This window comes from Rhinolophus sinicus, chromosome 14 (genome assembly GCF_057876585.1).
Source record: "Rhinolophus sinicus isolate RSI-liver-muscle chromosome 14, RSI-T2T, whole genome shotgun sequence".
Classification (NCBI taxonomy): Eukaryota; Metazoa; Chordata; class Mammalia; order Chiroptera; family Rhinolophidae; genus Rhinolophus; species Rhinolophus sinicus.
The window spans coordinates 1,361,636-1,386,015 of NC_142514.1; the positions used below are offsets into that span (position 1 = coordinate 1,361,636).

General features: G+C 55.6%; 1 protein-coding gene across 2 annotated transcripts in view; it reads right to left on the minus strand.

Annotated features, from left to right (window-relative positions):
* The window catches only part of TTC34 (tetratricopeptide repeat domain 34), a 22,034-nt gene extending 13,416 nt beyond the window's left edge, over positions 1–8,618 (minus strand). For both annotated transcript variants that reach the window (XM_019757131.3, XM_088790058.1), the window contains exons 1-2: positions 7,796–8,618; positions 675–1,509 (exon numbers count right to left, since the gene is read on the minus strand). In XM_019757131.3, the coding sequence (XP_019612690.3) occupies positions 675–1,509; positions 7,796–8,576 (1,616 nt within the window). In that variant the 5' untranslated portion in view covers positions 8,577–8,618. The remainder of the gene's footprint in view (positions 1–674; positions 1,510–7,795) is intronic.
* Between the last annotated feature and the right edge of the window lie 15,762 nt (positions 8,619–24,380).

Consider the following 24,380-nt stretch of genomic DNA (forward strand, 5'->3'; position numbering starts at 1 on the left):
CCCCCCACTTAGCCCCCAGCTCAGGGATTGAGCTTTGCCACCTCTGGGCAATCAGAGGAGCGCACATGAGAGCAGCTGCGGGCTCACCACTGAACTGGCAGGGAATTTGTAAAGGAACCTCAGGGCTGGGTGTGGGGCCACGTGGGGAGCACCCAGAGTCAAGGGCCTGATGGGGCGTGCTCCCTGACCCGGGACGCCTCCTCTGACTCCATCTTACGGGACGTCTCCCGGGATGGTTATAACTAAGAGCAGCCCTGGCTGACGGTGCTCTGGGCTGCGGGAAACAGGTCTCGCTGCAAAGGAGTCTCATCATCTCCTGAGTGGAAAAGGTGGGATGCAAATTGCACATACAGCACAATCTGGGTTGTGAGCTGTATTTTATATGCACAAAGAGAACCAACTAGAAAGGGTTGCTAACGGTGGGATGATGGGTTTCATTTTTTCATTTCCGTGTTTGAGTTTCTAATTTTCTGCAAGTCGGTCCTTCAATGCATCGCTGTTGGGGACTGAGGTCTGGGCCCCTGCCCTAAATCTGCCACCCATGATTTAGGGAAATCACCCACCTGCTCCCTGCCTCAGTTTGCTCATCTGTAAGCCTGGAAGAAACACACCCTGGCTACGTGGCAGGAGCCCAGAATGAAGCAGCCCCAGGCGAGCGCAGGGCTAGTTTTTACCCTTCCTGTGCAGCAGGGCTGTCCATCTCCGAGGCCTTACTCCGGCGGCCTTGCGCGCCCAAGGGTCCTGGGTCCGGCTTCCGCTGTAGCATCCTGCGGCCCTCCTCCCGCAGCACCGTCAGCAGCAGCCCCCGCTGGTTCCAGGGCACGTAGGCCTTGGCGACGAGCAGAGCCTCGTCGGGCCGCAGACGGCAGGCGGTGACATAGTCCAGCGCGCCCAGAAATGCGCTGCCCGCCAGCACTCGCAGCAGCCCGCGTCCGCACAGTGCACGCACACAGCCGCTCGGGTGCGGCGGCCCCTGCTCCACCACCGCCTGGAAGTCCTCCCGGGCCCGCACCGCGTCGCCGACGTGCAGCGCGCAGAAGCCGCGAAGCACCAATAGGGGAGCGCGGTCGTCCGCATGGTCCCTGGGGTTCAAGGGCCGCAGCAGGCGCTCGCACAGCGTCTGAGCGCCCGCCGCGTTCCCGGCCAACAGCAGGCACTCGGCCAGGCGGGCGCCCAGGGCCGGACGCTCCCGGGGCGGTGCCACACGCAGCAGAACTCGGAGCGCCCGGGTCACCGGGGCCAGCAGCTCGCGGCCTGAGTCCTCCCGAAGCTCGGGGCGACTCCGTACCGCCTCCTGGAAGTGGGCAAAACCCATGTCCGCGGCCTCCTGTGCCTGCACCCGCACCCGCGCCCGGTCCTCGGTCGAGAGGACAGCCTCGAATTGCCTTCGCGCCCCTGAGGGGCTTTCACGGAAGGCCTGGTGCAGGTCCCCAAGCAGGTCCTGGACCCCGCTGTCCAGGAAGAAGGCTGCGGCCGCTCGGGTGACCAGCAGGGCGGCCAGACGCTCACCTGGGGAAGAGAACAGAGGCGTTGGTCCTGCCTGTTGGGCCGGTCCTACCCGGGTGCACCTCTAGCGCCCCAACTGACCCTCTGCAGCATTACTGCTCAGGGATTCTCCCTCTCTCCCAGGACAGAGCACCAGGATGAGAGCAGGCAGGAGGCGGGGAAGCTCTTTGATGCAGGAGCAGGACCAGAAGCAGGTGGGACAGCAGGAGTGGCAGCTGCCCTGGCTGCCAACACAGCACCTGCTCTCAGCGGGGTTCAAAGTCAGTGCCAGGGTTCAGCCAACACAGACATTTAGTTACAATGCCTCTTCCTCCCGCCTCCACCTGTTAGTGATGGATTTCAGGACTGAGTTCCTTCTCCTGCCATCAGCCCTAGGACAGAGCTGAGGTCTGACCCTGTGACCTTGGTAGGGACTAGTCACTGCAGCATCTTTGTTTCTTGCCTTCTTTGGGCTCTGTTGTGACTCAACACTTCCCTTCTCTGAAACAGAGATCTCCCTTATCAGGTCCAGGAAAGAGGGCATGACGTGCCCAATGCCACTTACAGAGTGGGGGACTCGGGCCACTTACTGAGTCTTCTGTGCCTCAGTTTCCTCTTTTGCTTTGTAATGGGATGACATGGTCTACACTCACAGGGCTGTGAGGATTAAATGGATGAATGCACGTCCAGTGCCTGGAACAGGGCCTGGTGGGCAGTGTTACTCAGTGAGGTTTCCCATCACTGACAGCGTCACCTCCCCCAGCGGCACACTTTATGTCTGAACACCTTGAACATGCTCAGTTGATCTCGGGCTTCTGATTGGTGAAGAAAGCTGAGCCGCCCCATCCCCAACTGGGCCCCCGGCAGGCACACACTATTGAGGGAATCCTAGGAAACTCAGTGCTGGCAGGAGCTCCAGGTCATGGGCCTCCCCCCTTATATTACAGGTTTAGAAAGTGTTGGTGGGGAGAGGACATTCTCCAAGCCCCAACGAGTCTCGATCCCAGGTCTCTGAACCTTTAGTGCTTTTTGCACAGCCCTGCAGAATTCTCAAGGAGCTTTTCCTTATAACCTAATGCAGTCGCCACGGCAATAATAACCTTTTACATTGAAACAGGAGAGGACAAAGCACTTTCACTTCTGCATGGAAGCAAAACTGCCGCCGCCCTGCCCTGCTGCCATTGTGGGTAAGTGTCACATTACAGCCCAGAGCCAAGTAAAAACAGCATCTTGTACCCTGAGGTCAACCAACCAACAAGGCAGCCAGCAGCAGGGTCACCCTGTCCAGTCCTGGTGGCCAAAGTAAAAGAAACTTTCAGCCTTTCCCGTCAGTTACTTGGTCCTAATAACACAACTCTAGCCCAAATTTGTGCAGCAGTTCATGGAGCCCCTGGGATCTGGGGGGGGGGGGCAGCTATTTCTTTACATGTAGAAGTGTGTTCTCTGCTCTGCTTCTGAGACCCCACTTCCACATGTTAGACTTCTAGGCGTTGTCCTATAAGGCACTGAGACTCGGTACATTTTCCGTCTGTTCTTCACATTGGATAATTTCTCTTCTGTCTTGAAGTTCACTGCTTCTCCTGCTGTTTCCAACATGAATTTTTCATTTCAGATTTTCAATTCTAGAATTTTCATTTTTAATGGTTTCTATTTATCTCCTGAGATTGCAGATCTATTCATTCATTATGACTATATTTTCCTTTAGTCCTGAGTATATGTCTAACAGTTCCTTTAAAGTCTTTTGAATGCTAATTTTAGCACCTGGAGTATCCCAAGGTCAGTTTCTATTGACTCCTTTTTCTGTTGACTGTTGCTCACATTTTTTTTCCCTGTCTCTTTGCATGTCTAGTCACTCTTTATTGTGCACTAGGCATCTGGCAGATGCTTTGTAGAGACTCTGGATTCAGTTAAGTTCCTCTGAAGAAAACATACTTTTATTTTAATAGGCAGTTAAACTGGATAGAATCAAACTCCATATTTTGTCTCTTTGGTGGGCAGCAGTTGAAATCGCCATTTAGTTCTTGGACCTCCTAATGGCTGCTTTTTCAAGCCACCCAGTGTCTCCCATGTATGTATAGTTTGGTGGTCAGCTGAGGATCTGAATAGATTTAATACACAGATTTTGGGTCTCACCCCCTCTGTGGCTTCCTCCTTTGTAGGACTTCCCTCCTAATCTTCCAGCCACTTTTTTTTTCCAGCCTTGAACTCTGTCCTATGACATCTTAAACCAGTAAAACTGCAGCTTTCTGTTTCACGTGGATAAAACCTGGATTGAGGAGTTTCTTTACGCAAAAAGCTGCAAGCATGCAGTGTCATCCTGCATAGTCCTCATCTTTCCACTTCCAGTTTCTGCCTGCATTTGCTCACTGTTCAGTACCTTCAAATGGTTGCATTTTATATTTTGTCTAAATTTTATTGTTGTTATCTGTGGGACACATGGTCTGGTCAAACTAATTCACCATTACTGGAAGCCAGACTCTTCTACTGTTAGACTTAAAAATTTTGGCAATCTGGGGGATATGAAATGCTATCCATTGTTATTTTAATTTTAATTTTCCCGATTACTAACAAGGCTCATTTATTTAAAAATACTTTTTCCCCCTACAATCTGGTGGATATCTCATTTTAATTCACATTTGTATCATTACTATGATGTTGGACATTTTCCACATGTTTATAGCCATCTGTATTTTCTCTTTTGGGAAATGCTTTTGCCAAATCTAGTACCGCATTTTTTTTTCATTATTGATATGTAGGAATTCTTCAAATACTCTGGGTGCTAATTTTTCCTCATTGTACATTTTGCAAACATTCTGTCTCTGTTGTGGGTTGTCCTTTCATTTTCTATAGTTATGGGCAAAACAGAAGTTTAAAAATTTTAATTTAGCCAAAGGTATCAAATTATCCTTTATTCTTTCCACTTTTGGTATCTTACGAAGCCCAGCTGGTCACAGAAGTCTTAGTGATATCCTCTTATACTTTCTTTCAGAAACTGTAAAACTTAGCGATTGACATAATCCCTTTGGATTTTCGTTTTTTGCGTGGTTTGAAGTAGATAATCAGCACCACCTGCTGGACAGTGGTCCCCTTCTTTCCTATGCTCGCTCTTACGTATTAAGTTCCAGATGTACGTGGGTCTGTTTCTGGCCTAACCTGTTTTATTCATCTTTCTATCTATCCCTTAGCTCTGTAACCTTCTGTATTGGTTGCTACAGCCTTGCATTAACTGGTAGAGCACATCTTTACACCACCACCACCACCTCCATCTTCTCCCTTCCTCTCCCTCCTCCTCCCTTTCCTCGTCCTCCTTCTTCCTTGTCTTGTCTATTATTGGTCTTTTGCTGTTCTGTCATATCATCAAAACTTTCTAACAATCGACATTGCATCTCTCTGCTTATATAGGTATTCTTTATTATCTTTTAATAAAGTTTTACAATTTTCTCCTTAAAGTCATATCACTCTGAAATAAATTATTTTCTGATGCTATAGTAAGCAGTATATTTTTAAAACATAAAGTTTCTGTTTGTTGCTGGTGTCTTTAAATATAAATGCTTCTTGTATATCCTGTTAAATTCTGTTCCTATGTTTAATACATTTTTGTTTTTTTTTGCGGGGGAGTTTCTACATAGCTAATCATATTCTCTGGAATAGTGATAACTTTGTTTCTTCCCTTCTAGTCTTACATGTTTTTCCCCCTTCTTATTGTATTGCATTGGCTAGCATCTCTGGTACAATGATGGATAACTGGGAAAGTGGACAGCCACCTCATTTTTTATTTTAAATGGAAGACTTCTAAAATATCACCACCAAGTATGATATATTTGGTGAGTTTTTGATAGATATTATCTTTCTGCATAGTTCTTAATGAAAAACTTTGAATGCGTGGGCAATGGTTGCCCTGGGTGCTTTGGGAGGACAAGCGCTCAGGGAACCCCGGCACGTGGATGCTTACACACTGGGAGGCTTAAGTTAAAGCTGTCTTATTCTGCATTGAGTGTCCCTGTGTGTCTAGTTACTGAAAAGGGCAGAACACTTCCCAAATTATAGAAGCGTTGCTCAGTGTTTCCAAGGACTTTTGATAAATAACCTTGAGATTAGAATACATTTGTTATGGGAACTACATTTATAAAAAGTTTGTGATAGGAAATTTATTTGTTTACATCATAAGGCACGCTGTGCTGCTGGTGGTGATAAGGTGACTCCCTGTGACATAGATGACTTAGGTTTAATTGACACAGTGAGTCTTAGGGAAGATGCTCTTGTCCAGTTCACAGCCAAGGCTGGACAGAGCCAAGCTTCCTGAGGGGGTGGGAGTGGGGAGAAGCAATGACTTGTCTCCTGAGGCTGTAGTCATCTGGAGGTTCTGGATTTCTGCAGGGTCTCTATTGGTCATTAAAGTGGAAGACCCCTCTACCATGGGAGTTTCTGAATGTCCTCAGCCTGTGTGCCATTGGCCACTGCTCACCAGCCACTGCATGTTTGTGCTTTGGGCATGGAGGGTCCCCTAGTTTCTCATAAGCTCAAGATTCTTTGTAACTCTGTTTAACATTTTTATACCTTTTACAGTGGGAGGATTTCAGGGTATCTGGTCTAGCATATTTCTAGAAACAAATTTACCCGCTCACTTTTCAGTTCTCTCTGTCTGGTCCCCCTCCCACACTGGGGTCACCATAACCTTCCCGCAGCACACTTAACAGATGCTTTCTGTCTTCTCTTCGTGGACGTCACAGCAGCAGCTGTCAGTGCAGTGCACCCCTCTTCATCCTGCAAACACCCTCAGTGTCTGGCCCTCACCATCACCCTGCAGGCCTCTCAGTTCCCTCCTTCTTCTTGTCCTCCTGTCCTCTTTCCTGGGTCTTATTTTGGGGGGCAGTATGGTGGGTGGTTAGGAGCACCCCGGGGGTCAAATTTCAGCCTAACGTAAACACTCCGGGAGTCCCGGCAGTGCCCTTGGGCACTGGGGATGTGGTTGCACCTATCACCAACGGGGGCTGAGCGAATGCAATGAAAATGTGTATCAAACCCTTAAAATGGGCTTCACCCTTAGTGTTCAATGGTGACCAGTAACATGCCGTTCCCCGCCTGTGGGTGTCCGGCTGCCCTCCTCCCTCCTCCCTGCTCACTCCCTATCTGGATCCTTGACTTTAAATCCCTTCTCTGTGTGGACACATCCAAAACCACTTCTTCAAACCAAGCCCGCTCTCATCGCAAGGCTCATGTTTTCGGCTGCCTAGTGACACCTGCACTTGATTGGCTCAAGGGACACGTTTTTGAGCACTTAGTGGTGACACCATTTTAAGGATTTTGATACTCGTTTTCACTGAATCTGCCCAGCAACCCTCAGAAGTGGGTGCAGCCACCATCCCCTCGGGGAAAACCCCACAGAGAGGCCACGCAGTTGGGGGGCAGCTCAGACTGCTCATGCTGGGGGCAGTGTGGCCCCTGACACCCACCCCACTGCCTAGTCCCCACAGAAGGAGGACCGACAAAGGAGCCTCAGGAGCACTATCGCAAACGGGGTGTGTGTAAAACCCCTGACACCCCCTTTCTTGTCTGCTCCTCCCCTACCCACTGCAATCCAATTGCTGAAGGCGAATTCTTAAAATCATCTTTGACCTTTCTCCACACTCCTCTCTCCACCGTGAACACCAAGCACAACCTTATCATCTCTAATTCAGTGATATCTCAGAACCATCACCTCTCTCCGACCTGTTTGATCTGAGCGTCCACAATCTCTTGCCTTCTAGCCTCCCGGCCGGGTCCTCCTCCCAGCCCCCAGCAGGTGTGGTTCTCACCCCGGCTCCCACAGCACGTTCTGCACACAGCAGCCAGAGGAAACTTTCCACATGCAACCCAGTGCACCTCACTTCATAGTTTAAAACTTGCCATGGCTTCTTGCTGCTCTGAGGACAATCCAAAGTCCTTTGAAGGCCAGCAGGGCCTTCTGTCTCCCTCTGTCCCCTCCCTTCTGTCAGCCACCCCAGCTCCGTTCAGTGGCATGGACACCCCAAGTTTTTTCTCCCTTAGGGGCCTGGCACATTCTGCTTCTGCTGCCTGGCATCAGCTCAGACGACACCTCCGAGAAGCCTTCCCTGACCACCTGGCTAAAGGAGTACGTTGCACGTTCCATTTCCCAAAGCACGTGTTTTGTTTGCTTCTTTTCTTGGGTGCTTCGTTTGTAAGGGCAGGGGCCTGACCATCTTGTTACTGTGGTGTCCTGGCCCCAGCACCAGCCCCACACCCACCGTAACGAGGACTTAACCATGCTGTGAAGGAATGGCCCTTACGGGGATGTGATCGGCACTCCTACCTTGCGGTCTGCTGCCCGTCAGGTCAGACTCAAGGGCCCGGCTACATGCCGCCCGGCAGTCCTCATACCTGCCACCGCGGAGCAGAGTTTCAGGTGACAGGGCATCGCTCCAGGTGCCTTCGGGGTCCAGGGCTGCCAGGAGTCTGTGGGGGTCGGTCTCCTGCTGGCAGCTGCTGTGCCCAGCCTGCTGGCTCCTTGAGATGTGGTCCTGGAGGCTGCTGACAAGCACGGGGAGGTAAGGCTGCTGGTGGGTGCGGACAAACGCCACAGTCCTGTCGGCGCTTGAGGTGAAGGCCTGGATATAGTCGGCCAGGCCAGCGTCCACCTGCGCCCCGGACAGGACCCAGGCTAGGGCGCGGGTCAGTCGCAGCTCCAGGCTTTGCTGGGTGTGAGCGTCTAGCAGGGCGCCACACCGCCGCACGACCTCCTGGTGGTGCCCGTGTGCCAGCAGGCCGGCCAAGGAGTGCAGGACGGCGGCCGGGTGGTCCGGGCAGAGGGTGGCCAGGAAGGCAGAGGCCAAGGTCCCAGTCAGGGAGACCACCGCCATGCCGTCCCAGTGGATGGCCGGGATCTGACTGTCACCGCGGCACCAGGCCTCCAGGGTGGCTAGCACGGGTGCCCCCCGAGCCGCGGCCAGGGCTGCTCGGACGCTCCGCACGGCCGAGGGGGCGTGGCAGCTGAAGGCGGCCAGGTAGAAGGCGGTGGCCAGTGGGGGCTCCCCCAGGGCCAGGTGCTGGTCCCCCTCGCGGCAGAGGCTGGCCACAAGCTCCTGGGCCGACATCACGCCCTTGCCCCCGATGGGTCCATGTCCAGTCCTCGCGGGCACCTGCATGGGGGGCGTGGTTACTGCAAAGGCGGTTGTCAGCCAGACAGCCCCGCCCCCCCTCACTGAGACCTCAGGGTCCACTCTGCCCCTGCCCGCTGAGTGAGAGTAAGGTGGTGCTTGTTCTGCAGGCGGTTTCCGTGGGGCTGGGGGCTGCACCAGGGTGCCCAGCCAGGCTCCCAGCCAGCTACTTGCCTCTGGGCCTCAGCTTCCCCCTCTGCAGAATGGGACTGGGACTCCGCTCAGCAATGTACCATCTAGGGACACCTGACCCCTGAGTACCCACGTGGGGAGGAGTCGGGTGGCCTCAGGGGTCAGAGACCTCAAGTCCTCGCTTCACCTCCTGCCCCCCCCCAGCACAGTGCCCCCTGGGAAGGCGGATACCCTCTACCCCAATCAATCCAGTTCACACAGGCGTCCCCCAGCCATCTCAGCACTGAGACTCCACACACCTGCCAGCCCTCAGGGTCACACCCCTGCTCACCTCTCACACCTGAGCAATGTGGGATGGGGCCCAGGTGCTGGGGTGGTGAGGGGCTCTACCTGGCTCTTGAGTGGAGAGCAATTTGGCCCAGGCCAGAGGTCAGTTCTGGGGTCGGTTTGGGGACCAGCCCTGCCATGCACCTGTCCCCTTCCCAAACCTTCTTACCTGAAGAACTACTCACAGCCCTTTCTCTCCTTGCCCCCCAAGTGCCTGCAGACAAGTCCCGCACCCAATAAATGCTCTCTGACACACACAGACACGCACTCACGCACGCGCACACACGTGTACACACAGGCACACACTCACACATGCACACACACATGCATATGGCATACAAACATATATAGGCACACACACTCACACTCGCCTGTGCTCGGGGGTTGTGTCCAGCGCTCGGGGAAGGAAAAGGCGCTCGAGACCCAAATTCGCTCGCGGCGCGGTGGAGGAGCTGTGGGCGCGGTTCCTCCCGACGGTCAGTGGGGCTGGGCTCCCTGTCGCCCCACCGCCGCTGCTCGGGTGGACCGGGGTGGCGGGTGCGTTTCCCAGGAGAGCGTCAACACCCCACCGCCCGCTGCTCAGCGGCGCCCCCAGCGGCCGCGCGCTCCCGCCGCGGACCCTGCCCTCCCCACCCGTCACCTCCGACCCTGCTCCCTTCTCCGCCCCGCCCTCCCCACAGGCGGGAGCTCAAGGAGGGCAGAGCCGACCCTGCAGGGCCCGGATTTGAGCAGCTTCGGATCAGGGAACCCATCCTGCGGGGGGTTCGGGGTGCGGAGCCCCTGGGCGGTAGAGTGGAGCTGCCGGCACTGTAGAGCCAGCCCTCACCCGCAGCCCAGGAGGAAGCTCCCGGAGGGGGCGTCCTGGCCCCTTCCATCCCCAGAACTCTGCCTGGCAGCTCCCCAGCCCCTTTCTACCCAGCCTGCGCAGCGCCCCGGTCCCTCCTCCTGCAGTTTGCTTCCAGGAAAACTGCCCCAGGCCACCCTGTCCACCTGGGTTCCTGTGGATCTTCCCACCGGACTTGGGCGCCCTCCCCACAGGCTGCTCCTGGCACGGTAGGCAGACTGGGACCCTCTGCAAGCTCATCCCCTCACCAGCTTCTGCCCTCTGGCACTGGGCTTGTCCTGAGCAGAGGGCCTGTCCCTCTTTGCACCTATGTAGGCCCAGAAGGTGGCTGTAAGCTGTGACACGAGTCTGTAGTACCAGGTGATATCTTAGGAATCCCTTCCCTGCCCCCAGCAGCAAGAAGGAAAGGTGTGAGATGCTGAGTCTGGCTGGCACAGACCCCTGCGCTGGGGTGGGGGCCCTGGGGAGGGGAGGGGAGTTGCAGGTCCCTGCAGAAAAGGGGCTGCTTTGGGCAAGGGCCTCTCCGGACTCTAGATGCCAAGGTGCCCAGATGTCAGGCAAAGTCCAGGTCCTCTGTGTGCCTCAGGGAGCCAGGTGGGGTGCCTGCTGGGTGGGGGGGAGGGCCTGTGAGGCAGGGAGGGTGGGGGCACCGAGAGTGTGGGGTGCTGTGTCTCTGACGTCTTTCCCAGGGTCTGGGCCTCCTGGGATGTGGTCTGCTGGCCGTTAGGGAGTGTGGGTCAAATTCTGCAGCAGGGAGACAGGTGTGGTCAGCAGGGCCTGGTCTTCCTGTCCAGCCCCTGGCCTGCTCTGCAGCTCCCTGACCTGCACAAAGGCACAGCACCCAAGCGAGGAGCACTGTGCTGACAGTTTATGAAAACATTTCCCATTGCTTTGATTACTTTCATTTTAATTACCCTAATTAGGTGAGAGCCATAATGGAGCAGGGCTGTCACGAGGGCTGTGGGAAGGGCCCGGGGCGAGGAGGCAGCCGGGCTGCACCACATCCGTCTCACATTAGCCCTGATGGGTCCCCCGAGTCTCTGCCCTGCACGGTGCCCATGGACCTGCAGGCGCTGGCCAGATAAGCCTGGTGGCCTCGGCAGATCACAAGCTGTGATCGCAGCCCCCATCTGAGAGCAGCACACCCAAGGCAGGTAACCTCTGGGCTTTGTGCCATGGCAGGGGTGGGGGTGGGGGTGTCAGGCTGCAAGACCATGAGTAGGTATGGAGCATACGGATGGACGTGTGTTTCTTTAGGCCCCAGGTAAAGACCAAATTTGGAAGGCGGCTGACTTCCTCAGCTGCAGTGGGAGGGTTCCCCGTTTCTGACGTGTGTCCGGTGGCGGTGATTCTGAGCACTTGCCCTTTGCACTGCTGTGCCCATCAAAAGCTCGATGGGACAGGACAGGTGGCATCTTTGTGGGAGGTTCATGGCTCACACACAGCTTTAGGGGCAAACAGGGTCTCACTGTGACGGGAGCATTAGACTCCAACTGAACACATGTGTGCATATGTTGACGCCCTGCTGTGCCAGGAACCCAGCAAGAGCCCACCTGCAGCCCAGGGCCAAGGTCATCACCAAGCCCGACAAGAATACGGGCCCAAGGAATGTTCTGACGCCCCACGGGCCGTCCCTCCTGCCCCGTGCATTCTGCCTGCCAGTGGCCCCGTTTATGTGGTCAGACCTGGTCGGGTTTAGGGAGGGACAGTCTGCGGCCACTAGCCCCTGCAGGGATACCCTGCACGCCCCAAAGTGGCCATGACACGACACGCCGCCCTGAGGTGCATGGCCACCGTGTTGGGTCTCAGCTGGAGCACCCAGTCCCTTCTCAGGAAGCTGTCCAGGTCATCCCCTGAACCTGGGATAAAGACCAGCCAGCTGGAAGGACGGCCTGAGCACCATTGCCGAGTTTCCTTCGGTCCCAGCAGAGGCACAGCAGGGAAGTTGGAAATGGAAGTAGTTTATGAAAGTGGATGGTTGGCGATGGCTTGCGGTGACCTTGTGTTTTTGGGGCTTTCCCCTGTGCAGGGTGGGGTGAGTAGGCACTTGTAGGTCCTGTCTGCAGATGCGCAGAGCAGTGAGGTCCCCTTCCTGGGACGAAGCGCTCATGCTGAATCTTCACGACTCCTCAGGTGTACCCTGAGGGGGACTAGAGGCCATCAGGTTGGGGAAGTCCACTTTACCCATCACCTTTATTACAAGCAGCTGTGTTTTCCTCACCTTGCTCACTGCCTGTCCTCCAGGCACCTGAGAGCTCCCCAAGGTCAGGTTGGAGCCCAGTGCTGGGCCCAAAAATCAGGAAGTGGGTGCCAGCCCAGGTCCCTGCCTGTAGCCCCTGCTGTGGCCCCAGAAGGACCAGGGGTTCCCAGGTGGCTCCTCCCAGAGGGAAGTCTGTGTTCTCCTGACACCCATGAGCCAACATCAATGCCAGGGCCCAGGGCAGGGCTCCCAAGCGGGGACCCTTTGCATGACCGGGGAGGCAAGCTGGGCAGGCCTTGCACCCACCCGCAGTGGCCCCGAGGGAGGGCAGGGCCCACACAGCCCCAGACTGGAGCTTGTGCTTGCTCCCTGTGGGCTCCCCTGAGACACCCCGCCCTCCCCTCTTCTGCAGATACCCAACCCCGGAAGACAGACTCATTTCATCTCAGCCAATCCCAACTGGAAGGGAGAACCCTTAGCAATAGCCCATGACTGTACCCAACACCCCAAAAAGATGACCTTGGGCTCTCTCAGGGGTGCTTCTCGCTCTCCCCCACCGGGAGCCAGGTGCAGCTCCGGTCATTTCTCTAGGCTCAGCTCACACAGTCCCGCACACCCCAGTGTGCCCTCTGAGGGTGTGAGAGCTTAGCCAGAGCCCCCTGGCTGCAGGACTCAGAACACCCCACGGCTCTCAGCAGCCCCTTGGCCCTGGGGTGAGGGGGCTTACCTGTGGCTGTAGTGGCCTGACACCTGTAGGGATCCAGGGGACCAGGGTTGGTGGGACCTGGTTGTGACCAGATGAAATTTCAGCCTCAGGTCCCTGCTGCCAGACAGTGGACCCAGTGGTGGGGAGTTCAGTCCTTGGGAGCGGGGAGCGGGGAGCCTGGGAGGAGAGGCCTGTTTTTTTGGGGCCCTTCCTCCTGGCCCCTGACCACCCACAGTCCTGAACCCCCTCCTCACTGGCCTTGCTGAGCTTGCTAGCCTGGCAGCAGGTGCGTGGGCGGGGCCACACCTGTCACAGGTGGCTCTCCCTTCTATCGCTGATCAATAATGCAGTGGGGGAGGAGCCCCTCACCCACCTGCCCACCTGTCGCTCTGGGAGTGTTTTGATCTCAATTACAGGGGTGGTGGTTTGCCGAGGGCCACCTCCGCGTTAGGGGTGCTATTGTGGGTAAACCTCCTGGCTAGGGGAGCAGGTTTGAGGTATTATATCCTAGTGCTGTGGAGATGGCCCTTCTGTTTTTATCAGTCTTCTATGCCTCCCCTAAACTAACAGCTCCTGTTCATGGGACCTGCCGCTCCCCTCTCCTGCCCATCTCCCAGCACCCTGGTCACTCAGCCCAGCCACACTAGCCCTCTTGCTTGCCTGACTTCACCCGTTCCCTGGCAAGCCTGTGTCTGCCTCAGGGCTTCTGCACTGCCAGCCCCTCATCCCCCGTACTTCCTCCCTCACTTCTTTCAGGTCTCTGCTAGAGGCACCTTTGCTGACCCCCCTCATTTCAAATAGCTCCCCATTCCTCTCTGCCCGTTCCATTACCCAGCACCATTCACTTGTCTATTGTTGGCTTTTCTTGTTGGGATGGTGGCTCCAGGAGGGTGGGGTTGGGCTGCCACTGCCCAGCAGGAACCTGGCAGGTGGGAGAGGAAGGAGGAGGGAGGGAGACAAGTATGGCAGGAATGCAGCCAGGCCTCGGCCTCTGTCACCTTGGGGCTGCCATGCAGGGAGGACTTGGGCTCCTACAGAGGGGTCGGCCTCGATCCGTAGATCTCCCCAAATCCAGCGCCTTAAACAGATACCATCTGTTGTTGCTCAGAGCAGATTCGGAGCAGCCCTAAAGGCAGGAAGTTTGGGAAGTTCACTTTCCCCCGTAGCCGGCCTACTTTCTCCTCTGCCTTTTCCTTCCTCTGAAACTTGGTAACCAACAGGGGATGGGAGATTAATGGGCCGAACTGCCGGCCGCCTTGTGTACAGAGCCTTTATTGGTTTGCACTAACGAAGTTTATCAACTAGGCACGGAATCATCAATCATGCAGAAAAATAACACAGCGAAATGACTTTTCAAAATGTCGTTGGTATAATTATCATCTTGCCCATTACACTAAATGCCGCCATTTATATCTGCGATGCTTAAGTATGCAAACAGTAATTAACGTGGTAATGAACCGGGGGCCCCAGAGCCTCCCCTCCCAGAGCTAATTTACATGTTAATTATCATTAGCGACCAGGGAAACAAGTTATAAACAGCCTAATTAGCAGCCAGATCATTTTTACAAGAAATTGTGTGCACTTTGACACGTGAGCGAGTGTTAGATTAATGAAGTCAGGTGGCAGTGCCCGTCCTGGGGGTGGGGTGCCCTCAGTGCGGAGGCCTCGGTGGCCTCACTGGCCGTGGTGGCATCAGTAGGTGGGTGCTGTTAGGTGTGGGCATCATGGCTGGATGCAGAGCCGCTCAGCGGGTACTAGGGATGGGGCCCAGAGAGAGCAGTCGAGGCTGAAGTGTCAGGCGGCCCCTGGCATTGCCCAGGGCATGGCCTCTCCCTCCTGCTCAGGCTGTGGTCTCAGGATGGACATGCGGAGCCAGGACTCCAGCCTGGGCTGGGTGAGCCGGGGGTGGGGTGGGGTGGTCCCTGTGAGAGAAAACATTCTGACACTGAAACTGGAAGGAAGTTTTTATGCAAGACTACTGCAGCAGGGGAGAGAGTGAGCTCCACACAACACAGCACAGACAAGCGGTTTACAGCCCAGGAGCAGCGCGAGGGTGTCAGCGGGTGGAAAATGACATCAGGGTGCAGGGGTTCCTGCAGAAGCAGGTCAGGGTGAATGGACATCAAGGGTGGGCACAGGGAATTTGATCCACTACCAAGGGGAGGGAGGTTTCCCCCTAACTGACTTAGTAGGAGTTTTGATGCCACTGGACTCAGCATGCTGGGGATAGGACCCAAGGACGGGGCCCAGTGAACAAGGGGGCTCAAAGAGCCTGTCTGAAGTGTGGTGAAGAGAGCTTTGTCACCACAATATCTGCATTTCCTGCTTTTGCACCACCCCCCTCTCCTGGACCCGTATCTCCTCGGCCAAACTGGGTCTTGCTCCACACACAAGGTGACATTTACCCAGCTCCTATTATGTGTCCCTTACTGTACTGGCTTCTCGCCCACAGAACAGCCCTGGGAAGGGAAGACTGTGATCACCCTTCAGCACAGAGAGATGAGGAACCTGCCCGAGAGACCTGGTCGCCTCTCTGATGGCACTGGCCTCCAGGCAGGTTCCTGCCCCAGGGCCTTTGCACCTGCCATCCTGTCTCTCCAAGCACCTCCTCCAGATGCTGGTATAGCTCGCTCTCACCACTCAAGTCTCTACGAGGAGCTTCCTCTTCAGAGAGACTGTCTGTCTACCCCACCCAAAACCCACCCATCATGCATGTTACTCTCTGTCTCCTGGGCCAGAATGTCAGCTCAACAGGACCTGGAGCAGCCTGGCATATGCAGGACTCATGGGGACTGGGGTTACCTCTGGCCTGTGTTCCTCCAAAGCCGGGGGTGGGTGGCCCCGATAGTAGATAGTTTATGCTTTGTGGGCCAGACAGTTTCTGTCACAACTCCTCAACGCTGCTGTTTCAGCACAGAAGTGGCCCAGATACCTGCAAACAAGTGGGAGTGGCCGTGTGCCCCCAAACCGCATTTCCAGAGGGTGACACTTACATAAGTCTCATTCTTTTCATGTGTCATAAGATATTACTCTTTTTTGGATGTTTTCCAACTGTTAAGAAACATGCATTGAGAGACCGGCGTGGCACGGCACCCCTCATGCCTTGGGCCAGTTTGCTCTCAGCCCAGCCCGTCTGCCTTCTGCTCACCTGGGAGAACTACCTGTGGCAACAGGTGACCGTCTCTTTAACTGCCATCCAGCTCTTAGTCTTTTCCCCTTTCAAAATGTAATTTTTGAAATGATTAGAAAAATGTATAAACCACCATTAGCTCCTGGGCTGCCCCAAAGCAGCGGGTGGTCAGATTCGGTCATTGTTCTGTGTTGTTTCCTTTTCCTGGGAACTTTCACATCTGATGGGCTCCAATGAAAGGATGCATGGCATATTTTAGGGGGATTTTATTATGTTTATTCGTTTATTGAGGAAGGCTTACCGTTTTCATATAGATCTTGCACATTCTGGGGAGCCCTCCCCCTCCAGCTGCATCCCGTACCCCCAGGCTGAGACCGGCTGGTGGGCAGCATGTGGTCCTGGGCTGTTCTCTGAACAGAAGCTCACAGGGACACCCACAGCCTGGTCATTAGTACTCTGTGTTCAGCCAAACACCCTTTTATTTACTCTTCACCCTCCTGCCAGCTTTGGGGACCTGAGGCCCATCTCTGGTCAGTCCATCCATCCTCGTCCCTTCTGGGGCTCTGGGCTCTGTCTCATGTGTCCTGTAAGAGGCAGGTCCAACCTGGAAAACCTTCCCTTTGCTTCTATACAGACCCTCGGCTGCCTCTCTCATCCCACCCATGATGATTTGGGACCCGTCTCAGGGTGTCAGGCCCTACCTCCGGGCAGCCCTCCCTGACTGCTCAGGCTCCACCCTGGAGATGGGAGAGGGGTCCTCCTGGATTGTACAGGTGGGCTCCATGTCATCACAAGGGCCCTCAGGGACCAGCAAGGTTAGTCAGAAAGAAGTTATGGTGAATGCCAAGGGCAGAGAGGAGAGGAAGGCTGCCCTGCTGACTCTGAAGATGGAGGAAGGGGCCACAAGCCATGGCATGCAGGCCCTTCTAGGAGCTGGAAAGCCCAGGAACAGATCCTCCCCGGAGCCTCCAGAAGGAGCCTGACTGCCCACATCTGGATTTTAATCCAGGGAGAGCCATTTGGGACTTCAGACCTCCAGAACTGTGAGATAATAAATTTCAGTTGTTTTAAGCCACCACGTTCATGACAGTTTTTTGCAGCAGCCACAGGAAGCTGATAGAGGAGGGAAAGGATGAGGGGCAGAGCCACTCTCCTGATGGGGGGCTGCGAACGAACATGTGTGCCACACCCCATATTTTGCTACATCGTGACATGGGTCTCCATGCTTCCAGCCTCCTGAGAGCTTTCTCTTCGCCAAAGCCAACGTCACGATGCTGGCATTGTTGGGGTAGCACCCACTTCTGGGGTAGCACCCATTTCTGTATCAGTCAGCTTTTGCCGCAGGAACAGACGGGCCCAGCATCTGGTGGCCTCCAACAGCCATGTGTTTCTTGGTCGCGTGACATGAGGACTGCAGGTTGGCTGCTGGAAGTGGAGGGAGGGAGACGGAAGGGCAGAGCTGGCCCTCACCAGAACGCGACCAGCGACGCGATTGCTCCCCTTCCATCAGCTGAAGCAAGTAACGTGGCCAAGCCAAGGTCAGAAGGATGGAAAGCCCTGCCCACGTGGGGCTTTGCAGGGGTGGGGAGGGAAGATAATTGTGAACAAATGACAGTCTTCAACAGGGGTTACATGAAAACAATGTAACATGTTTGGGAGAATGCAAGGTGAAATACACTTACAGGTGTTCCCTTATTGCAGGACTTCTCAGAGCCTTGAAGCCTTTAATAATCTAATGTGTTGTGATATTCTTGAGGGGCGCCCTCAAGAAGGAAGCCTCTCCCAAACACCTTTGATCACAAACCATCCCCATGACTCACAGAACTTACTAACATGCTGCAGGGCCCATCTGGGAGCCGCTGTTGTCACATACAACGAGCGATGTTGAAATCGCCTACGAGGTGACTACCATGATGGCGCCTAGATATTTTGTAGAGCGGTGTGCAGCGTGACTGAAAGCCAAGGTGGGTGGGCAGCATTTGAGGCTGGTGCTGCTCGGTTGCCCGTGGGAGTTGTGGGAAAATGAGAAGAATCCGGGTTCAGAGGAGCTGGGTGCGTTATAGAGGGGCTGCAGGATGCGATGTGAGGGTGAGGTGTGTGCAGTGCTGGCTGGGAGGCAATGGAACGTACCCCAGGCAGCTTCTGCCGCAGAGACAAGCAGGCCCAGCCTGTCAGGGCTTACGACAGCCCTGTGCTTCTTGGCCACATGGTGGGAGGCCTGTAGGCTGACAGCACTTCCGCCGGTCCTGGTGGAGGTGGCTCTGGGCACTGGGGCCAGCTCACATGAGGGGGGCCGACTTCTGGGTCGCTGAAGGATGACACTTGCACGGTGAGACCAACCCTTTTTAGGTCTGGAGCCCATAGCATGGTGGCTATAAAAAGCTCGGCCCGGGATCATGAGAAAGGTCGCTTAGGGGGTGGGGTGAGCAAGTCACCATTTCCCTGGAGAGTAACCATCCCTGTCCCCTTGGAGAACGGGAATGAAGCAAAGGGATGACACAGCAAAACTGTCATGTTCTGACTTGTTAAATTTAGAAATGTTCTCTCTAGGTTGGGTATTTTACGTCTTCTCAAAGGTTGAGGATCTGGCATATTAGATTGTCCGACAGACCAGTCTTATGCTTTCACATTTTAAATAATAGACCCAGATTTGTAATTTTAACTTGAACAACGTAAGGGAACTTTACGACGTTCATGAAAGCATGGAGTTTTAAGAGAATTTAGGTTTCTCTGTATTCATCAGTTTAATTCACCAGAATTATGTTATTTAACAAGTACTCAGGGGTGGGGGGAGGGTTGCTTTATCAGAATCCGGAAGTATTCAAAAAGGAAATATAATTTATTCCTTTATATATGTGTAAAATGTTTAAAGGAATTTAATTATACTATCTCCTTTAAAAATGTGGTGGTTGCATTTTTCTTAAGCAATTTTTTTTTTTTTTTTTTAATTGGGGAATACTGGGGAACAGTGTGTTTCTCCAGGGCCCATCAGCTCCAAGTCAAGTCGTTGTCCTTCAATCTAGTTGTGGAGGGTGCAGCTCAACTCCAAGTGCAGTCACCATTTTCAATCTTTAGATGCAGGAGGCACAGCCTACCATCCCATGTGGGAATTGAACCGACAACCTTGTTGAGAGCTCGCGCTCTAACCAACTGAGCCATCCGGCCGCCCTGGGGGTTGCATTTTAATATCAGAAAATAGTAAGATTTCTGTGTCACCCAACAGCTTGCAGAAGACCTGGGTTCTAACATAGAAAGGGCGGGACCGCTGGCCCAGAAGCAGCTGGCACCACGGGCAGAGGGCCGGAGGCTGTGAAGGCAGCAGGTGCCTCCACCTGACCCAGGTTGTCTCTGGCTCCCTGGCTGGGGACGTGGCTGACCCTGCCCTTGCCAGCCCATCCTGGGCTGCATTCTCTGCCCAGAGGTCAAGCAGAAATGGGTCTGACCAAGCAGCTCAGACCCCAGTGGGCCTGGTGCAGCCCAGTGCCCCATTGTGGGGTGGGAAGACCTGGGGTCTGAGGTCTGGGATCGGGTGGAGTGCTGGCCAGGGGTTTGTTCTCAGTGTGGGGTGCAGTCTGGGCTGTGACAGCAGCAACTGCCGAGCCACTGCAAAAGGGCGGTTCTGCGGTCTTGGTGTGTATTGCCCACAGTACCGAAATGGCATATTATTTTAAAGGTATCCATGTTTCATTTAGAAAAATCAGAGAGACGAATTTCTTTGAGATATAAAAATGCTTGTCACTATTACAAAAGGGAGCTGAAATATTAATTCATGCAGTGATAAACATCAAACATATACTATTATTCTGAAATAAAGTATTAGCACATAACTGAATTGCAAAGGTATTTTATAAAACAATCTGGAGAACAGCTCACTCTGAGGACTGTAGAAAGCGGTGGGGAGAGTCTCATTCTCCACAGATTTGTCTCTGACTCTTGTCTTCGAGGGAGCCCACCCGTGTCAGTTAGCAACAGCTGCGTAACGAGCCACCTGACACTGACACTCAGGGCCTGAAAACAGTCAGTGCTGCGTATCGTGCACGTGGCTCAGGGAGGGTGACTGCAGATCCCGGCGGGGCCTTCTGTGTTTTTGGGGTTGGCGGGCTGTTAGCTGGGGACATGTCCACTCTGCACGTGGTGTCTCATCCTCCAACTGGCCAGCTTGTTCTCACGGCAGAAGCAGGGCTGAGAGGGAGAGAGGCAAAAAGGGACGCTGTTCACCCAGACCACTTTGAACTTGCGTGTTGTATTCCAGGTCAGCCCACAGTCCAAGGGTGGGGTGGACTCTGCCTCTTGTGGGGTCCCTGCAGAGCCTTGCAAACACCGGGGTGTGGGGGTGGAGGACCAACATTCTACTATGCCAGGACTTTGTGGACTTTGAGACACTCCAGTGATTTTTAAGGGACGGCCCTTTCTGTCCTGGTAGCAAGTGGTCATTGTTTAGAGAGAGGGTTCCCAGTCTGTCTTTGTTCTTTGGGTTTCGTGGGGTCTGCGTGGAGATTCTGACAATGAGAAATGTATCAGCCCCTTTCCATGAAGTACATGGCTCACCCCTCTGGAAACCCTTTGCACTGGAGCTGGCAGTGTTCTCACACAGACCACCCCTCGGCGTTGGCTCCAGGGGCTTTTTGGGGCCCCTTAGGACTGACCACTGCAGAGACCCAGGCCCACCGACAGACCCTCTGGTGCCCTGCTCCCGGGGTGCTCGGGGAAAGTGGGTGTTGCTGTGCTGGGCACCCCAGACTTGGGCCTGGCCTCCATCAGGCTCTGGCTTCATGTCTCACACACCTTACACACCCCTTCACGTCTTTCTCACCAGGATGCTCTGAGCTTCTGAAAGCACCAGAAACATAAAAGCTCCTTGCACACCTGTGTGCATGTATGTGCACACATGTGTGTGTGCTGTATGCCTGCATGTAAGCGTGCATGTATGCTGGTGTGTGCATATGCACATGGGCACAAACGTGTGTGCCTGTGCTAGGTGTGGTCATGTGTGTGTTGTTCATGTGTGTGCACACACATACATGTATGATTTGCACTTGAGTGTGGGCATAGGTATGCGTGTGTGCACACACGTGCATGTATTCATGTGTGCATGCCCCACGTGTGAGTGTATGCACGTGTGCATGTGTGTGTGAGCCGTGTGTTAGTGAGAGCTGATGCCTGTCTAACCTGTGATGTGCTCGCGTTGCTCTCAGGCCCTCGGCGCAGGGATAATCATCCCACTGGGACAGACTCACGTGAAAGCGAGCCCCAGTGTCTTCACCTACATAGGCCCCTCCAAGGGCCTCCGCTCAGTTTTATGTTCTTCCTCTTAAAGTGGACCCAACTTGAAAAGTGTCAGTCCCACAAACCCTGGATCGGCTCGAGCCCCATTTTACAATGGAGGAAACTGAGGCGCAGAGGAGCCCAGCCTAGGAAGGGACTGTGGGCTAGAGACATCTGTGCTTCTAACCATCCACCCCTCCCTGGGTGGGCATGCTTGCTCACTGCTGCCACCCAGGCCAGCTTTTCCTGGGGACACATGAGGCCGGGATCAACACGGCCTCCTCCCTGGGGGCTTCTCTCACCCACAACGGGCCCTTCCCTCCCTCAGTGGCTGAGATGCTGGGCCCTCCCTGGAAATGGCCCACCAGCCCCACCGGCCCCACCGCCCATGTCCCACCCTGGGTGTAGCCTGGCACACCAGTGTCCCTTAGCTCTGTGCCCGATTCTCCTCGTGACCCCCTCCCAGGAGGGAGTGAGGGTACATGAGATGGTTTGACGACTGCCTCTTGTTGTTTCACGGCTGACCTGCAGGAGCTCCGTGACCTGTCTTAAACTCAGCAGCCGCCATTTTCCCCCCACAGTGGTGCCCCTGAACTCACTGGTGTGGGGACACTCAATGAATGACGGAGTGACTGAGTGGAGGCTTTCCTGGGAGTGAAGGATGGTGCTGTCCTTGTCCCCAGCTGTCTGCAGGCCAGGATGGGATGGGGGACCAAGGGCCAGGCCATGGGGTCCCGGGGACGCAGGGAGGTGACCCCATGCCCCCAGCGAGCCAGGCCTCAGGCAGGGGTGCAGGTGAGCTCAGGCCCAGCCAACCCGGGCCGGTATTCTGTAGCAGCCCCTACTCAGGATGATGGCACAGTGGGTGGGAACTGCCCAGCTTTTGCTGTCAGGACAGATGAACAGCTGGCCCTGCCGTTCATCCCTACTGAGACCCCCAGCCCCTCTCCGAGCCATCGGGTGGCCTAAGAGAGCAATGAGAAAAGCCCTTTGTCTGCCTGGCGGTGAGCTCCGTGGCTGCCTGCTGCAGCTGGCTTCTTGGGGGAGGTGGCAACTGGGTGGCCAGGCTCGGCATTTGGCTCTGGGGAGCAGTACAGCCAGCCCGGGGGTCGGGGTGGGGTGCTGGGGCCTCTAGTGGCTTCTGGGAGCAGGAAGTTGGGTGTGGGGTGGGCAGGTTGGGAGCCTGGGTGGCATTGGACACTGGTAGGGTGTGGGGTCAGGCTTTGAGCACAGAGGCCCACATTGGGGAGGGTGAGGGTGCTGCAGAGCTGCCTGGGGAGGCACCTAGGGGAGGGGTCATCTAGGAGCATGTTCGCTGACCCGTGGGTGGTCAGTGCTGGGGAGCCGGGCTCTAGGGACAGGCCCAGCAACGTGTAGACAGGACCCGGCCCGGCCCAACGCCGGCAGCCTGCAGCTGGCGCCTCCCCTCACCTCCTCACCTCTCACCTCCGGCCTGTGCTTCCAGCCCCACCCACAGCTGCTTTGGGAAGAAGCCACGTGGGGTGGGAGGGTGGCGTCCAGGCCCCAGCAGCAGAGGTCCGCTCCCGCTTGTCCTCCTCCCTGTGACCAGCCGCCTCCCTCCAGAGTGCCCCAGATCAGCAGCCTTCAGAGGAAAGAGTTCCAGACGGACTGATGGGTGACTGTGCCTCCGTTTCTCCATCTGGGCGACAGGGGAGGATGCCCTGATAATTTTGATGCTTGTGTGGCTCTCCCTGTCCAGGGGCAGACAGTGACCTCCCACCGAGCACGGCCCCACCTCCAGCTCACCGTCTGCTCCTGTTTCCTTCCTGAACCAGGGTGAGGGGACCAGGAGGTCAGGCAGCCTGTCCTGTAGAACTCCTTGTGCCTGTGTGCAGTGAAGCACTGGGCCTTGCAGGGCCCAGCCTGTGGTCCTGGCCGGGTGGAGGGGGCCAGCGTTCGCAGACCCCACCGTCCAACGCCTGGGTATGAGCCGGCACCCCCACCCCATGACCACCCAGATTCCCTCCTGTGGTCATTGCACACAGGCGCCAGCAGAGGGAGCCCGAGCTCCATGCACAGATGGGGTCTGAGCACAGTGGCTCCTCCAGTGTGTGTGTGGGGGGGGGGGGGGGGAGGAAGGAGTGGGGAAGGGAGGGCAGGCCCTCAGCAGCACAAAGGTGGGGTTGGGGGGCTCTGCCATCTGCAGGGACTGGGAAGGGGAGACAACTGGTCTCCGAGATGTTGCCATGACAGGGGTGAGAAGCCATCCACTCCTGGCTGGGCTTGCCCTCCGAATGTCCACACATGACCTCATGAAGCTTGGGCCGGGGGCCAGTGCACAGGAGGCACGCAGGCCACCCCAGGCTGCTCCAGGGCATGCGGGGTGGTGGTGGGTGGGACTGAGGCAGGTGGCGCTAGGGGCTTTCTCAGGGCCACACACCTGCAGCTCCCATGGGCCCTGGACTGGAGGCCGCCTGGGCAACACCCGTCTGGGTTCTACTCATGGGAGCGTCTGGGGAAGGGGGAGGGGTCCCGACTATTGACACCCACAGAAGGGGTTTTATACACCATCTTGTTCTGGTCACACAGTCTCTGTTCCATGGGAACCGACGTTGGCGGAACACGCCTGGGGTGGGCGCCGGCCTCCACAGGTGACATGCTCTGCGAGCAGCTGCCTCTCCCGGCTGGGGACGCAGAGTGGACAGTGCACCTGGCACGTCTGGAGAGAGAACAGCCTCTGCAGTCCGAGCGCTGCGGCCGATGGTGCTCCCCTGCCGTGGCCTAGGGTCCCGGACGGTCTCGGGCCGTGTCACAGGCTGCGTGTGGGTGGGAGCCAGGCAGGCAGGCTGTCTTCGAGCTGAGGGCGTGCCTGTGTGTCCAGCAGTTTTATCAAGTGTGGACCCCACGGCAGTGGGGTCAGACTCAACCTGAGGTACATGCTGCAAATGACCCTGACTGCTGCCCGTAGTTCTGCAGAAGATTCAAGACCGACCAGCAGCCTGGCTGCTGCTTGTTGGAAAAAAACCCAAAGCTGGTAACAAAAAGGAACAAAACTCGCTTTGGAACCCTCAGGGCTGTTTAAGGGATATGTCGGGGTTTGACGAAGCTGAGTTCGAGTGTGTGGGGGCCGCACTGGAACGAGGGGACTGCTCCCGGGGAGCAGGCGGGCAGGCTTC